Source organism: Perissodus microlepis, chromosome 14 (genome assembly GCF_051167445.1).
Source record: "Perissodus microlepis isolate ML-2025 ecotype Zambia chromosome 14, ASM5116744v1, whole genome shotgun sequence".
In the NCBI taxonomy this organism is placed as follows: domain Eukaryota; kingdom Metazoa; phylum Chordata; class Actinopteri; order Cichliformes; family Cichlidae; genus Perissodus; species Perissodus microlepis.
Window position 1 is genome coordinate 6,519,101 of NC_140474.1, and position 17,120 is coordinate 6,536,220.

The 17,120-nt window shown below is 39.7% G+C and overlaps 1 protein-coding gene across 8 annotated transcripts in view; it reads right to left on the bottom strand.

Annotated features, from left to right (window-relative positions):
* ryr1b (ryanodine receptor 1b (skeletal)) overlaps positions 1–16,868 on the bottom strand; it is a 76,457-nt gene extending 59,589 nt beyond the window's left edge. For 4 of the 8 annotated variants that reach the window (XM_084949837.1, XM_084949838.1, XM_084949836.1 and 1 more), the window contains exons 1-10: positions 16,424–16,867; positions 4,882–5,001; positions 4,681–4,782; positions 1,459–1,533; positions 1,284–1,362; positions 936–1,048; positions 751–850; positions 560–656; positions 388–462; positions 76–232 (exon numbers count right to left, since the gene is read on the bottom strand). In XM_084949837.1, the coding sequence (XP_084805963.1) occupies positions 76–232; positions 388–462; positions 560–656; positions 751–850; positions 936–1,048; positions 1,284–1,362; positions 1,459–1,533; positions 4,681–4,782; positions 4,882–5,001; positions 16,424–16,471 (966 nt within the window). In that variant the 5' untranslated portion in view covers positions 16,472–16,867. Of the gene's footprint in view, positions 1–75; positions 233–387; positions 463–559; positions 657–750; positions 851–935; positions 1,049–1,283; positions 1,363–1,458; positions 1,534–3,697; positions 3,719–4,680; positions 4,783–4,881; positions 5,002–16,423 lie in introns of all 8 variants that reach the window. The other 4 variants (XM_084949839.1, XM_084949834.1, XM_084949841.1 and 1 more) reach the window with 3 other exon arrangements.
* Between the last annotated feature and the right edge of the window lie 252 nt (positions 16,869–17,120).

The window sequence follows — 17,120 nt, forward strand, 5'->3', positions numbered from 1 at the left end:
CAATGAGAGAATAAATCACAGTATATTAACTATGACTATCCAAATGCACTGAGAAATTCAAATTAAAATGTTGACCTTTGAAGCACGGAAGCAGAAAGCAGACAGTTTGGTGTTCGCCTTCTCTGGATCGACCACCAAGAGGCCCTTTTCCTCATCAAGACACAGGTACCGGCCCGTCGTGATGTGGCGAATACGAAAAGACTGTCCCCACTTCATGTGGCTACCACTCCAACTGCACAAAGTTAAAGAAAAAAACTATAAAGAAGCCAACTAAACTGTTTCATTCACTACTATATTTTGATTTTTGTTGCTCTTTCTTATTCTTACCTTACCCAGCAATTCAACCAACTAATGTGTGTCACATGACTCCCTTGAGGAGATAATCACCTGATTCTGAGGGGTTCCAGCCTCCACAGGGATCGAGCCTGACTGCACACAGTACCGCCTTCATAATGAGCCATCCTGTGGCAGAGTGGGCGCACACATACAGTATGTACATGGTATCACACTAACAAGAAGTTATTCTACTAAGAGCAACTTAGCGTTCCTATATTCTCACCTGCGCTTTTCTTCTCCTTCCTCCGGTGTAGCGATGGCCAGACATTCGTCCATGTGGCCATGGAAAAGCCTGAGAACATGACCTCCTGTTAAATAACCTGTGTAAAGGAACAAACACCCAAAGCGATTCTGTGTTATGTTTATTTTTACGGGAACAGGGAAGAGACAGAGTTTTTTAAAGCAGGTTTGTACCCTCAGCTAGTTCACAGCCTGAACTAATTGGATTCATGTTCCAAAGAGTCTGCATGAAGGAAGCGTCCACCATGAGATCTCCACTGGCGTAGGACAGATGCTGGGGACAGAAGAGAAGAAGACGATTAAAAAAGACATACTGTGTATATGTCTCCATCATTGTGCAAAACAAGGAGCAGTCGTACCAGGTATCTCTCAGAGGACACACTGACAAGGATGAGGTCGTCACCCACCCTGACCTTTTCACCTTCTGACCTTTGTTTAGAAGCTGGATGAATAGTCCACCAACATGCCTCACCTTCAACAAGAGTAAGAAAAAAACAGCTATTTCCAAAAATATAACAGATAACTTGTGTTTGGTAACAACGTGCTGATACTGCACAATCACTGCTTATATCCTGTAGCCCAACAACAAAGTGGATATAAACTGCTGACTATTTTTGTCAATAGCTTTCATGTTGGCAATAACAATAGCACCAGAGAATAATGAGCTAATACCAGGCCTAAAATGTATTCTGCTGCATTTCCCTTACCGGTGGAATCCTCTTGTAAGCCTACATCGAAGGCCAGCTTGTCCGTGAGGGACCGAGATGTAGTCAAACAGCTCAGGTACTGGAGAGATTTTTATAGAGGACATGACTCCAACTAGAGCATTTGACGACATCTTATACAGGTTTACATTTATTTCTTGCTCATTTCTAGCCTTACCATGCCTGAGTGGTGGTGTCTCAAAAGGATGGCATGACCATACAGTAAAGTGCGATGACCTCCACCCTGGGACGACTGAGGTGAGAAATTATTAAAAAAAATACTTAACAAGCCAAATCAACACAAGTGACTGTATACTTTAACAAACACATTGACCTGATGGGGGGAAACAACGACATATTTTTAAAGGTTCAAAGGTCAGAAGAAAAGATTAGAGGCTGGTTGAAACTTTCAATAACTGAAAATGAATGTACTAAAGATCTTTAAGCTCTATTCAGTTAAGCCTGTCCTTTATATTGTCCATTATATGTAGCAACTTTTGTTGAATTCATTGATCCTGTATATGGTGCATAGACTTTTCAGTCAAAATAAACATCCTATTAGGATCAATAATATGTATCTTTTCTTTCAGATGTGTTCAATTTATGTAAACAATATGTCTAGTTTAGTCACAAGTTTATATTAACCAATAGTGACCTGCCCAATTTATTTATTTAAACCCTAATGTCAGTCACCATAGGTTATAGTCTCAAACACAAGCGCAACATTTAACATTTAGGGGTGCTGACAGGAAGATAAGACTAAACCTTTATTAAGGGTTTAGCACCCATAATTCACTGAGATGAGTTAGGGGCAGGTATGTCAAGTGTTAGGATGATGCTAACAGCTCTAAACTGCATTAGCATTAGCACGAGGCTTGGTTAGGACAGGTGTTGTGTTGGTGATTGTGTTGTGGGCCTTATCCCCAAGTGCGTGTGTTAAGAAGGAGCTAGGCCTGTCCGCAGCTCTGGGGTGTCCAATTTCTCCATCCATCCCTGACATGTTGGTGGGAACCTCTGCTGGGCTGCATGCCATTCTATTCTCATCCTCTTGTTCATCAGTAGGGAAGCCTGGCTCTTCCACATCTTTCAACTCCTGTGAAGCAGGAACTGTCTAGACTAGTCATAATGCAGCTAATAAAAGGCTTGAAATAGTTTCTCTTAAAGCTAGCTTAAGATCATTGCCTCAGCTGTATCAGCTTTCATTCTTATCAAAGATTCAACACTGGGTTTTTTTTCTTGATGTGCTAACTGATATTTTGATTGTATACTAATCAAAATGGCACATTGTAGTTAAATTGTGAAAAGCATACTTAACTGGTAATCATCTGGAAATGAAAGAAAAAAACCCAAAAACAACCAAAAGTTTCTCTTACAAAAACCTTCAAGGATCAGAATGCCTTAATAGTAAACATAAGTGTGTACGTTTATAGTGAATGAATCTTTTTCATCAATATGATAACATGTTGTGAATAAAAGGAGAACTGGGATGTGTTATAAAAATGGACCTGTTATGCTCATTTCCAGCTCTTCATTTTTATTGTTTGACTGCTAGAGTGGCCTCACACTGGGCTTTGGTTCAGCCCCTTTTCACCCACTGTTGTAGCTCCTCCACCTTTAAAGCCGCAGCTTTCTTCAGATTATCTGGGTGGTTTTAACAGCATGTGGATGGGGCTTATGTGCTCTTTGCGAGAAGTGTCTGTTTGACATGACCATATTAAGGATGTCTCCTCTTGCATCATACACATCTAAGTGTAGAAAAAACTCTGACAGACCAGATTCTGAGAATCCTGAGTGTTCAGTTTCCAGGGATTGTCTTTACATACGACCTTATTATTTGAATGTTTGGCCATTTTTAGTATGAGCATCCACAACTGAAGTATGAGGGGAAAAAAAGAAAAGCATAACAGGTCAATTTTTAAGACTCACAAAGAACAATGATCTAAAACAAATGAGCAACATCAAGCAAGGTAAAATAATAATTATGATGAATGGGCTGCGTTTTGCACAAAATGCAAATGAGTGACGCCTTGTAGCTATGTCTCATATTGTGGGATAGACTGAAGTTTAATTATTAGAAAAAAATGCTGTGCTCTATTCTTGCTTCAAAACTGTGGAAAAAAAATCTAATCTTTCCCTAAAACTTTACTTTTTTATATTTAACAGTGCCGTTTTTAATAGCTCAGCACAGAGACAGTGGACTTGAACTCCACCAGTTGCTAAAAGCTATACACAGGTGTTCATGACAATCACCTACTTATGGTGAGGGCTTAACTGATACAAACCGAGATGTGTAAATGATACAGCACTACGTATTTCATTCACTAGGACACCCACTTGCCAACATGACAGGAACAAGGACAGTTGCCAGGTTGGTTGGGACACACATTACAGGAAATAACACACGTTAACAGACATACCCATTTGTCCAAATCGACTGCCTGCTTTGCAAAGAGCAAGAAGGGAAGGGGAGCGGGTATCAGATGGCAAGTAACAAAATCATAATAAAATAAACACCAAAAATAAGTCCATTGATGGTGGTTATGTAGGCTGAAGGAATTTGGTTCATAATATCTCCAACTGTGAACTTTTTAAATTCATTTTGAAAGCTCCATCTGTGATGGAGCAGAAAAATACCACCTACATATTAAGACAGGACTGGCATGCGCTCCTAAACAGTCTGACCCACATAAACTGCAAATTTATTTCTCTCTGTCTAAAACAGAGACATGTCGAGGATCTCTCAGTCTCAGACTGGAAACAAAGTGTTCTGAACCAGGATGTTTTTAAGTACATACAGAACGATGTAGTCAACGGTTTCTTAATTCATATACTGTTAGAAACAGCCAACTTTGCAATAAGTTATGAGGTAAAAAATATTTATCCGTATTAATGTTAGCTGTTGTGCATCAAGTAAAACAGACTGGAAATTGTTAGAAGGTTGCTGCATCTATTTTTGTTGTTAAACTTGGCTGGGTACTTCTTGTTGACATGGTGGAAATAGAGTCAATTTCATATGCAGACTTTCAAAAGTGTTGTAGTTTTTCTTGCCATATAGGTTTGGCGGTAGTGGGAGACGACACAGAAAAGTTATGCTCAACAACTGCACACAACAAATTGCAAACACAATGACGTTAGCAATTCCAGCTGAATGTGACAACTTTTGTCTGGTGACAGTAAGATGGACAGTGACAGAGGCAGTAAAATTGCATACAGAATATACATATTTTTGCATTCAGAGAGACCTTGAAAATCTTCATAATTAAGTATATTTCTTTAGTGTGCCTTTCATAAGTCACATTCCTTTTAGCACTCCATGAATCTCTTACATTTATGAATCACCCTCTCAATATATTTCTATATATCTTCTACTAGTTTCATTATTTCTGGTTATGACCCCCACCTCGGTCATCTCCACGGTGTTGGCCAGCATCTCCTGCAGAGCACGGACTGAGAGAGACTGCTCCAGAATGAAGGAACATATGGCCAGGTCTGGGGGCACATTCTGCAAATACATAAACAATAGAGAGGTAAATTAAAGTTGTTCAAAAAACAAACAAGTAGATGTACAAGGGAAAGGGAGGAATGGGTAGCAGAATCTCACCTGAGCGTTGGATGTGGTTTCTAGGAAGCAGAGACGGTTCCCGAAGCCCTCGCAGGAGAGACACAGTTTAATCTGTTCCTTCAGGACGGAGGCAGTGCACTGCAGAACTACCTGGTCATCCTGCACTCAGTAAACAAACAAACAAACTGTTATCGATATTTCTTATTCACTGTTCTTTCAATTTTAGGATGCATCATTTTACATGACTTATTCAACTACAGTTTTCTCTTACATGTTTGTTGCAGTTGTGTTTGCCAGGTTGTTTTTTTAGGTATTTCTTTTTTATTAAAAAAATGTTTTCACTTGATATTGCAGGCATTCTGTTGTACAATACTGACCTCTTATTGACTGAACTGAAATTCTCTGCAAGAAGTGCAAAAAAGGAAAACTTGCCTACAGCACATTTCAAATAGACACTTGCTGTAGAGTACACAGTGACTGAAGTAAAAATGACTAGTACACTTAGAGAAAAACCCTCTGATTTAGTATGTTTATGACTTTACCACTAATTAATCTGTTGCTTTAAGTAGATAATCTATCACAGCGAATGCTAAACCTGCAATAATTTAAGTGCACTTTGAAGCTATGAAACTATTGCATGAATAAATAACAACTTTTCAAATCAATCTTAGTTTAAATCCATCACCACAACAATAACATGACTAAAATAGGTAGATCTTCTGTACACGTTGAGAAATTTGAATTGTGAATGTGTAAAGGATTAATTGGATATGAGCTTTCAGCAGAATTTAAACAGCTCCTTTTAGTGAGGTATGGCACAATATTTAGATGTGCCTCTATTCCATGGGCAGAATGCTAACAGTGAGTAATTTGTTTGCTCCTCGTCAATGCCTGGACGCTTCAGAGACTGTTGTAAATACAGCAATAAACACCCCCTCGCATGTGAACCTCACACCTGACACTCAAAATTCTCAGCTGTTTCTTCTACTCAGTCATTATGTAAGTGGCTCCATCATTTAACCTGAATACTATCCCCTCTACAGCTCTGGATGGATCCCTGACTTTTCTCCCCTCTCGTCTAACAAGTAATGAATCATTCTGTCTTCTCATTTCTTGAAGTGCTCACTGTCTCACCCTGGTGATTCTGCAGCTGTAATATGTAATGGCTTGCTGTTAGAAAAATAGCAGGGCCTTTGAAGCGAGGTCAAAGGCAGGAAAGGATTTTGCATATCTATGTTTATAGCTTAGCATATAACAGGAAAATGGAAAACGATGCAGAGCTGTGACCTCATAACATCTACTCATCTCTTATGCCCAGAGGCCTCGAGTGTTTCTTTGGCTGAAAAGTGACCCCTCTTCCTTTGGCTGAGCTATCATCTATCTCTCCCTCCTCAGCCTAGAAATGTCTTCTCTGTCCTTTCCTTGCTTTGCCTGCTCTGCACTTCAGAAAAGTGGAGCAATGTGTCCTCTCTCTTTCACTGCAGACATGAGCAACAGCACTCAATGCAAGTCAAGAGTTACTAAAACTGCACAGGACTCGCACAGTTTTTTTTAACCTGACTTTTAAACCTCAGAAGTATCAGGAAACAAAATTGGATTTGGAAGATTTTTTTGTCTCCCTTGTGAAACAACAATATCTACCTACACAGCACCAAGCTGAGATTCAGACCAGTACCTGCACGCACTACAATGACATGCATCTTTATCGACTCAGTATACCTGTTCTAAAGCCAGCATTACAGAGCGAGAATAAGGCTACAAGGTCTAAACAGCTCTAAGTCAGGGTTAAACTGTCTAAAGCGATCATGTTTTGAGGCCAGTGCACAAATACTCAAACCTCATTAAGCAGATAGGGCTGACCTAATAAGAGTCTGAAAGACTAAAGTTACTAAAGTGGTTTACTGTTGAGTGATCAGGTGACAACCATACACACTGTATGCCCTACAATTATACAGCAGTCCTGCTCATTGGCTTCTAATCTATTTCAACAGCCGCTGCCCCACATGGTAGACAAACACAGCTTCTACCTCTGCAGTCATGATCTAAAAAAAACAGGATTTTCTAGAGGACTGCAAGGACTAAAGTTTGTATAGAAAGAATACTTTTTTTGTTTTCTTTATCAGTTTTTCAATTTGTGTTATATTTTGTGTGTTAGTATTTTGTGAACGTGTTCTTGAAAGTGGTTGATGATGATTATTAGCTAATATTTGGGACTTTGGAACAGAATAAACACTAAAGCCCTGCCACACTGTGGAAAAGTCATTTGTGACACAGTGAAGATAAGAAACCAACTTTCCCCAACAAACCAATAGAAATGCTTCTTTAATGAATTGTACAGCTTTAAACAAAGAACCAACAGCACAAAGCACAAGACAGCTACCTGTCAAACTGGCTGGTGGAATGGAAAAACAGTCCTTGTGAGAACTTTGCTGGCACATGTTTAAACCAGTCATGCTGAATAACTGGTTTAAACCCTCCAATACACATTTATAATACTCCCAAGTCAAATGTATCAGCAGCTACGGGGCAGTGTCCTTCCAGAAGTCACACTGTGTGAATCACTTCCAATTTGACCACGTGAAAAGCTGACACACAAACCCACAGGCTTAGCTCACACAGTTATTAATAGAGGCAGCTTTAAGGATTTGGAAGATGTGCACCTGACAGTTAATTGTACACCAACCACAACTTCTGATTATTTGTTAATCTGTTGTGACCATATCTGATGGGACCAAGACAGCTAGGATTCACTGAGTGGAAGTCAGGATGTCAGGATGTCATGATTATTACTCATCTGACCCACTGAACTTATACCTGAGCCACGTAAAAACATAAAACACATTTAATGCCTCATGCAAATGCTGCTTGTAAGGCTACAGCCAAACCATGTTTGGACTTGGCAGCTGAAGTATCAGGATATGCGGATATTTGAGGTTAAAAGGAGAAGTTAAGACAAATGGAACGAAAATAGTAGACAGACAAACAAACCAACCAACTAGTGAGCATTAATAGCACCGACAGAAGTATGTATTGCACCAGAGATTTACAGCCACAAGCACAGATAGTGAAAGCAGACACCTTTGTATATTCTCTAGGGCCCTCTAATGGTGCACATGCAGACAGAGGGTAGCCAAGGATTCCCCAGAAAAGCAGGCATGGTGCCCGCGGCAGACAGGAAGCAAACAAGCAAACAGATGCAAAATGGTGAGTGATATTTGCTCCCTCTAATCCTTTCATGATCTTCTAAACTAAGAGATTAGCCACAATCAGGGAACCAGGTGTAATAGAACAGCTGTGAACAAAGCTGGGAAAAATATTGCTGTGGCCGCGGCGGTGCGTCACTGTTTGGTTTGTTTGGTTTGCGGACAGTGACTGTTTATAGAGGATGTTCTTAAATTACAGCTGGGGCAACAGCATTTTTGACACACCGCAGGTCCCCAAGTGAACGATATAGGCCTAGTTTATCTGGGATTTAACAGTTTATGGGTTATTTGGGACATCTTTACACCGGTATGTCCGATACAATGACGTCAACACTTGCAACAAAGTTATGTTACACTTCTAACTGCTGGTAAATTGACCATTTTCCACTAGCAGGTAATCAGCTTTAATTCAGCACAAAGGGACTGTGAGACAGGAACAAGTGGGTTTATAGACACGTTTATAAAAAACCTTCTTTTTATACTGAATTCTAGTCATATATTTAGAAATTACACTCATACACTCATCCAACTGAGTCAAGTGGTTTCTCACATCAGAATCAGCAGCTCAGCAGCAACAAACTAGTTCTGCCTTTTATGCTACACTGCTACATCCCTGCTACTGAAAACCTGTCCTTTAATCGAATCATTAGCAAACAGATAACATATTCATTCTTTCTTTATGGCTCTAGATTTCTGTCCAATGCTCCCATTTAGCGGTGCTGATGCAGGCCACCCCAGGCTATTGATTATATTCCTGTAGACATAAAAAGAGTGAGGGACAGCACATTACTCAATATGTGGGTGGAGGAGAGGAACAGTTCAATAAGCCAGAGGGGAGAATAGTGATGGGGTTTCCCTTTGAATACTGGGAGAGACCATGTAGGTGCACTGTCAGCATCCTTTGTCACAGCTGTCTAACAGAGGGGTAGTAGAACTCACAGGGTTTTAAATTAAATTAAAGCTTCCAAACATCCTTGTCCTGTTCTCCCTGACTTTTATTGCACATTTCACTCAAAGTTTAAAGTTTCACTCTTTATTCTCATTCTTTTATACAAAGTTTCATACTTTGTACAATACTACAATGAAATTGTAGTAGTATTTTTACACATCGGTGCTAAAGAAACACATATAAAACACAATAAATGACTGCCATGAATAGAGAATAATATATATATACTGTATGTGCAGAAAATCAAATATTCAATATGTATATTTATATTCTGATGTATAAGCAGTTATGTCTTGAAACTCTTCAATTTAGACTTAAAAAAGCATGAAATCTTTATTTTTCCAATATCTTCTCAGATCTGTGAAAGCTGAGGATGTGAAATCAATCATCGAGTCTGACAGCTGAGTGTTAGGCTACAGACAGTGCTCACCAGATAAAAACCCTATAATTTAACATAACACCTCTGAAACCATGTCATAGCATCAGTTGCACTTTTTTTCTGGGATTAACTGTAAGTGGGTTAAAAAATATATTTAAGTGCATTTTTTGGAAGTATCTGGATTTATGGGATTCTTCTCCACAACATAATATCATTAGGAGGTATCTGACCTAAATTCAATCTGTAGCATGTGAAACTGCAGCCGGAGACCTGCAAGCAGATTAATTAAGAACTTTCTTCAGCAGCAAGAATAAAAAAACACTCTATTAACAGATGGTATAGCCCCCACAGAGCCCTGATCTGAGTCATTGTGCACTTACATGAAGACACAGAACCAAATGAGAGTGGCCAAATCTACAGAAGAGCTGTGGCAAGTAATCCATTATGGTTTAGCTCATCCTACTTTGTACCTTCTTTGAAAAACTGTGTGAATTTTTGAAAAATGTTAAGCAGCATCTCAATTTGTCGTTAAACAGCTCAACGAAAGTTTCTTTTCTTTTTCTCTTACTGCTAATGGTACATATAACTCCTCTAACTAACTGTTAATACTTGTATGACACTCGATAGTGAAACGTCATGAACGTCATTCAACACTGATTGAAAAGATTCAGAGAAAGTCATGCACACCTTACAATATCTACTTAAATGCGAAGCTTCTTTCCCTTTCAGTTAGCACCACATTAGAGCAAATTTTAATCCTCCCTAGGTGAATTGGAAATACCAAAAAATGTTTCCATCTGCTAAAGTGAGAGGCTTCCTCCTCTGAGCTGTTTTTTGTATTTGCAGCATTAGAGAAAAGCCTATTGGCTGACAGTGGGATACTAAGCATTAAACCTATTTTTACACAACTGCAGAGTAAATATTAAAGGTCAGAAGAAAATGACAGGAAAAATAAGAAATTTCCTATTGATGCAGTGATCTAAGGAGTAATTACAATGCTGTAAATGTATGTGTCTGCTTTAGGTGAGATATCTAATGTGGAATGATGACTTGGTTTTGCAGATAGCTCATACAGAATGAAAGTTAGCTGAGATAGGCAAAGAACAAAGGCAGGGAAGCTGTTATGCTACATTAAACTATTGCAGATAAATCTTTCATAATAGACGGGACGCAATGTTGTGAACATTAAGAGCTATGTCTTTTATTCTTACTAATTTTCTCTAAGCTATTTGTTTCAATGTGCACTTCTCACCCGTTTTATTCTCTCTGTACTTTCATCCCTTTCCTTCTTTCTCCGTTACCTCTACCAACCCTGCTCTGGGCCTTCCCCTTCCACTCCACTCCTATTTTAGTTGGCTGCACCTGTCACTATCCCATTCCCTCCTTCTGCTGACCAGCAGATACTTGGAGGTCTTACTTGAAGAAAGAGCCAAAAGAGATTCTCTTGCTCACAGGCAAGATACTGAACACATAGGAAACTAGCAGACATCTTCTGCTACTGAAGAACATAAAGAAGAAGGAAAACAAACCTAAACTAATGTTACAAAAAAGCAGTTTATATTAGAGCTACTGGAGACGTTAGTTTAGACGACAGGCAGTAATTAATCATTGCAAATTCTATAAAAGCTTAGTGGGTTGCACATTTAGAAAACACAACTAATCTAAAGCTGTGTTAACTCTCAAATCCAGTGCTCAGGAAGATCTAAGTTGAATTTTAAATAAAAGTTTTGAAAGCCCACAGACACAGGCTTTATTTTCATCCAGGTTAGAAAAACAGCTACAAACTACCAGAAATGACACTAAACTGCCTCTGCCCTTGAAAGATGATAATCCTGGCAGACATTAGCAAATGAATGGAAAGCAATTTTATATAAATCAGTTATTTTAGCTGGCCTAAATCCATGTTCCATTCTTCAAAAAAGTTCATTTGCTTCAAGTCTATGCAAAATATTTTGCTGATCAGCAAGTCAATGTAAGACAGATGTGAAATTTTGAAGTTACATGCAGCATTAAGAGTCACGGCACAGCAACATGACATGACATGACAAGTGTTACATGTTAAAAATGAACATACAGCAAAATACCCCAAAATACAAGGACTGAAAAGACAAAAACACTAAACATTTGCACTCCATGCTTCTATGTTCCATTCATTTCTATAAGATATTCAATGACAGAATTAATGCGATCTATCACAATGACACTGGTTCTACAATGTTTTCATGTTAAAATGGGTTATATTGTTAAACTGTGATACAGTGCTAGACAATGATGACGTAACAACTCATAAATGCAGATTCAGGTTTGATGTGTGCGTTATGAATACAGTCTCTAGCAGCATGTGTCTGATTATTGAGTTTTATACCATGAACTAGAATATATCCATGACTGTATATGAATTATTAGGAGTGTTCGGTTTATTTGTTTACCAGCTACAGAACAGTAGAAGACATTATTTTTGTTTTTTGGTTAAATACAGGCTGTATGATAACAACTGGAATGAGGCATAGCAATGCCAAAACAAGTTGTGTTTGCCTTAAGTTTGTAAGTATTTATCTCTTTACAGTTTCCCTCACTTCACTTTGTTTGGACAATTTAAGTGTAAACAAACACACACAAGCATAACAAGACAGTTGTGTCACTTTGCAACGCTTGTACAGAACCCCCCACACCCCTATGTCTGTCTCGTGCCCAAGAGCAAAGCGGACCACCTGTTTATTGTGTAAACTGCTGTGACCAAAGCAGGCAGACTGACAGGTGCTGGGTGTGTGTGTGTGTGTGTGTGTGTGTGTGTGTGTGTGTGTGTGTGAGAGAGAGAGAGAGAGAGAGAGCAGCTTTATATGTGTTGCTATTCCAATGTGGACGTGGTTATCTCCTAGGCTCAGCACTTCTAAAGCGGTGTTTTGCTTGCACTCTCCCTATCCCCATTACCCCGTCTGTCATCTGCTGTCAGTACAATATCTGCTGCTACTGTAGCTCGCAGATGTGCTCAGTGTATGTGTGTGTTAAAAAAGAGAGAGAGAGATATCAAAGGAGAAGGGACAAAGTCGTTCAGGGTGAAATATGGAGACTCAGTATCTCAGTACAGTTATACAGGAACACCATCAAACAAAATATGTATCAACAGTTTTGGCCGTCTTCAGTCAGCCTCATCTCATCTGCAGATGAGTAAACCCCTCCCCCCTCCCCCCACGACCGCTGTAATAGGCTCCAAACATGACCCTGACTTGGATAAGCTGAGAAAAATAGATGGATGGATAAAAATGAAAAAACATCATTACAAACACTGGAGATGAAAATTATAAAGATAAAAACAAAGGCCTTGATTTTATAGTTACAATCTATTGTTTTAGAGGATTTCTTAACTCTCCCCTTTTACCCTTTTACCCAGCAAAATACCAATTCAGTGTTCACTGCAAACATAATTCAACAGCCCATAGTGTTCTGGTTTAAAGGCAATATTCAGGCCCGTATTGACCGTAAATGTCATAACTGTCAAAACAATGTACAGTGTCTCTGTTCGCTTGATGCACAGAGAAAGACACCCATGTCTACACACGTACACATACCACTTCTCCCAAAGGATGCTGGCAAATAGGACACTGGCTCCTCTGGTTTCTCCCTCCTGAACGTGTGCACTTATAGTGGCACACTATAAAAAGAAACTGCTGTTATAGACTGGAACTCGAATGCCCCTTAAACTCGCTTGCTTGTGTGCTTTAAATGGCAAATGTGGCATCGTGAAACAGTGACACAGCTTTTAGTTTCACCAACAGAGAAACAGCACCGCTGTCTGGGATCTTTCACGTTTATGTGAGACATCAGTGCAGGCTGTGGCTACCACTGAAGAGAAAAGAAAAGTCTGCTAGCTACTGCAAGTAAAGACAGTCTCTGCTCTGACAGTAAATGCGGGGGCTGAAGTGCTTGCACATTTTTTTAGGGGGCAGGCTGAGCACGAGATACCTGTAGTTCACCGAAGGGCATCCACTTTGTTTGAGTGGAGACCGATTTTAAATAACCTGCTACTGCAGAGCAGGTGGAAAGGCTAAGCTCACTTCTGAATGTACAACTATTCAAGCCACACTGCGATCAGTCACCGCTGTATGAGTCACAGGCCAGGGCTGTATTACAAGAACACCATAAACCAGAACCAAATAGAGAAGGACTGCTGAGTAATCTATAAGTGGCTTTTCGTAATGTAAAAACAGTCACTGGAGATGTGCTGAAGTGTTCCCCGTGTGCCACACTGAACAGCATTTACAATTTAACGGATCTCATCTTGTCTTCTTTTCCTCCCTCACTATTAAACATCCCCCACCCCTAACCCCCAAATCACTAAATGCAGCACTAAATGCATTGCCTTACGCTAAAACTCCCATGGCTTTTCTTGTTACTTGGAGGATTCCCAGCAGGGGTGAAAAACAATAGAGTAACAGAGAAAATGATAAAAACAAAGGGACCAATGAGATTACAATGCTTTTTCTTTCAGCTGCTTTAATAAACAAACAACAAAAGGTTTCAGTGATTTCCACAGGGGAGTAGGGAAGTCCAAATTATGACTTGTAGTCCCGATGATGGACATGAGGGGGTATTTGAACTTTATAAAATTAGGACCTTGAATAAAAGAGAAAAAAACACAGAGTGAAACCGGCAGTCAAGTTAACCGTAACTGCATATAACACATTACTTGTGAGTCCCAAATTTTTACTTCTATGACCTACAGGCGTTAGTAAGATATAACTTATGCTTTACTTGAACTAATATCTTAAACAGCTAGCTCATAACAAAAATAATTACCTGCATTTCTCTTAACTTTAAAGGTTGACTTTGCTCATTTGCCTGAAATTGTTTTACAGAAGTATTTTCTAGGTATGAGCCAAAACCCTGAGCTCAAAAGAAAGCCTTGACGTGCAGGCTATGAACCTTCATGTCTCATTACATAACGGCAAAAAGATTATATTGGACATAGCTACAATCTGCTGCCCAGCTGGTCCAGGTGAGTTAAAAACTCCTCTGTGCTCTCTCTTCATTTTCTTCACACCTCCCACTTCCAACATAACCAAGGGAACTACCCCAACAGAGTGAGACAGCTGACTCACACAATGCCTCCCATGTAATTAAAAGAGTAATAACCAGAAACATTTGGTGGATGCTTTAATCCAAAGGCCTAACAGCGCCATGAGCACCAACATTTTTAGTACTGTATTCCTGCAAAAAATGTCGACAGAACCTCTGACCCTGACACTGTTAGTGTCAAAGATAAACCCATTGAAGTCCACAAGACATTAATAATTCAAAGAGAGCTACACTATTTTATTTCTTTTGAAGTGTTGGTGTTCTATAGTTTCATCCTAACTGATCCTCTTGGACCAAATGACAAACCTGCTGAAGGCATTCAAAGTGTGGCTCGCAATTCATTTGTAAGTTTCTTAAGATAGAAAAAAACATTTTTTTGAGGTAGCAACAGCTGTGTTACTCTGTAATTCTTGTGGTTATTGTGAGCTGGCTTCACAAGCTTGAAATGAATCCTGTCCATCAATAATTTGCTTTTGTTTGTTCTGTATGCCTCTGTTTAGGCTCTTTTATACTTGTACTTGCACTTTTGTATTCACATCTAAACAGATTCAGTGTCAGTCAGGTAAACATTTCAGCAATGATAGCAATTACACAAACTAGCTGAAACACATTTCACTGCAGTGTTTTTGTTAAAGCTGTTTGCAAAGGCAAACTAAGTGAAACACTTTGATAGCTCACACAAGCGTCTGGAAACAGTCTGCTCAAAAGTCAGTATTACTTTACTGACACATAATATATGTGTCAGTGAAAATAATATACGATATCTAAATGAATTTTTCGAAGGAATTATTACGTTTCACACAGGCAAAGACCAATGCTTGATATAACGAGAAGAATTATGCAACAGCATTTGGTATAACAATAAGTTCCCTGCACTGAGCATTAATTGGGAGTTCAGGAAACATATTTTATCTCATTTATGATTGCAGGGGTTGGAGTTTATCCCAGCTGACATAAAGTAAAAGGAAAGGGGTTGGGAAACATTTTGCCCAGATCTCTTGTAGGTCCTAATATAAGTTGGTAAGTTTTAGGTTGCAGTGATAGAAGGAGTGTGGATTCAAATAAAAAACAGTGATCAATACAGACATCTAGACCAGTTTCATTGAGTGTTTTCTCACATACTGTGGTTATAAAGACCTATTTTGCCTTCTCAGCTGGTGCAGATGGTTCTGGGGGGTCTTGTCCTACAGGTTTTAAACTGTAAAGTGGCTATCGCAACACTCTGTCTGTTTGCGTCACTAAGGAAGATGTATAGCTTTTGGGCAGCTGTCCCCTGCAAACTCTGGCTAGCTTGTTGCTCTGCCTTCTCACCCCACTCTGACAGGCTCTACTTTCCTTAGATATAAATAGATAACGATGCTAACAGATGCACCAGCCCCTGTCTATCTATCTGTGCTCACACACACATATGCATACATACTCTGTTACCACCTATTCTTAAATCTAGAAGATTACGAAGATAATTTAAAAGAGATTATGCAAGACAATATGCGGTGCATTGTGGAAAGATCTAAATATGACTGAGTAATGTATTTCTGAGCTCTTACGAAACTGAAATAATCAATTATTAGGTTTAAAGAGATCAACTAATAAGCAGGTCATGGCACAATGAGGGCGGCGTAAAAATAGTCAACTATATACAGAAGCAGGACTTGGCTCTGCGAACTGCAACTACAAAATCTGAGTTTTAAAAAAATCCGATGCCAGGAGAGCAAAAGGGATACAAGTGAAGAAACCATTAGTCCAGGAAACACTGAAGGCGCCATGAAACTGATGATGGAATATAAGGACTGAGCTTCAGGTTGAAAGTTAAATCAAATGATTTTCCTACATAAAAAAAATAGTTTTGTTTCTCTTCTCACTTCTTTTCTTTAATAACTCATGACTTCACTCTTCATCCACAAATCTCTAGAACTCGTCTACAAACAGATGGGCAGGTTAGTCCTTCACAATAGGAAAGTAAGTAGGACTTACCGTTCGCAGGAACTGAATCTCCTCCTCTCCCTCTCCCCCTTCTGCCATCTTTCACCGAGGGTTATTCGCAGCTCCTCAGGAGAAAACAGAAAACCCTTCAGTTTTCTCCCGTCAGGATTTGGCTTTGCTATGTCCCTCCCTCTTTTAGTTTCCTCGTTCCTGTACCCCTCTTTCTCTTTCGCACTCTGCCTCAGTGTCTCTCACTCTCCGTGCTAGTGTGTGTGGGTGTACTGGAGGACAGCATGCGTCCTGTGCTCTCACGGTGTTGTGAGAGAGTGACAAGGAGGCAAGGCTCTCCCCGGCTTCTCTCTCCTCTTTGGATCGTATCCCCAACAGCAGATGAGAGTAGGAGGGATGGAGGGTGGATGAGGGAGGGGCAGGCACCTTGTTACACATTTACACCGTTCACATCCAGCCGTGGCGCCATGTTTGTAGAAGTGGGCCACTCCTTCACACAGGCTGCCCCCCTCCATCACCCTCCCCTTCTTCCACATGTCTGAGGCTATAAAAGGAAAGAGGGGTGAGGACTAGCCTTTGGGGAGCGTGCAATAAGAGCACACAAAAGCACACCTCAGCTCTTCAAAGTGAGTAAGTTACTGTAGCTGCTCTTCACAAGAAAACCCTTTGGGATAAATAGTGTATCAGTATATTAACATCAAACTAGATCTTCTGGGCCCAACATGAGCTATTTGGAAAT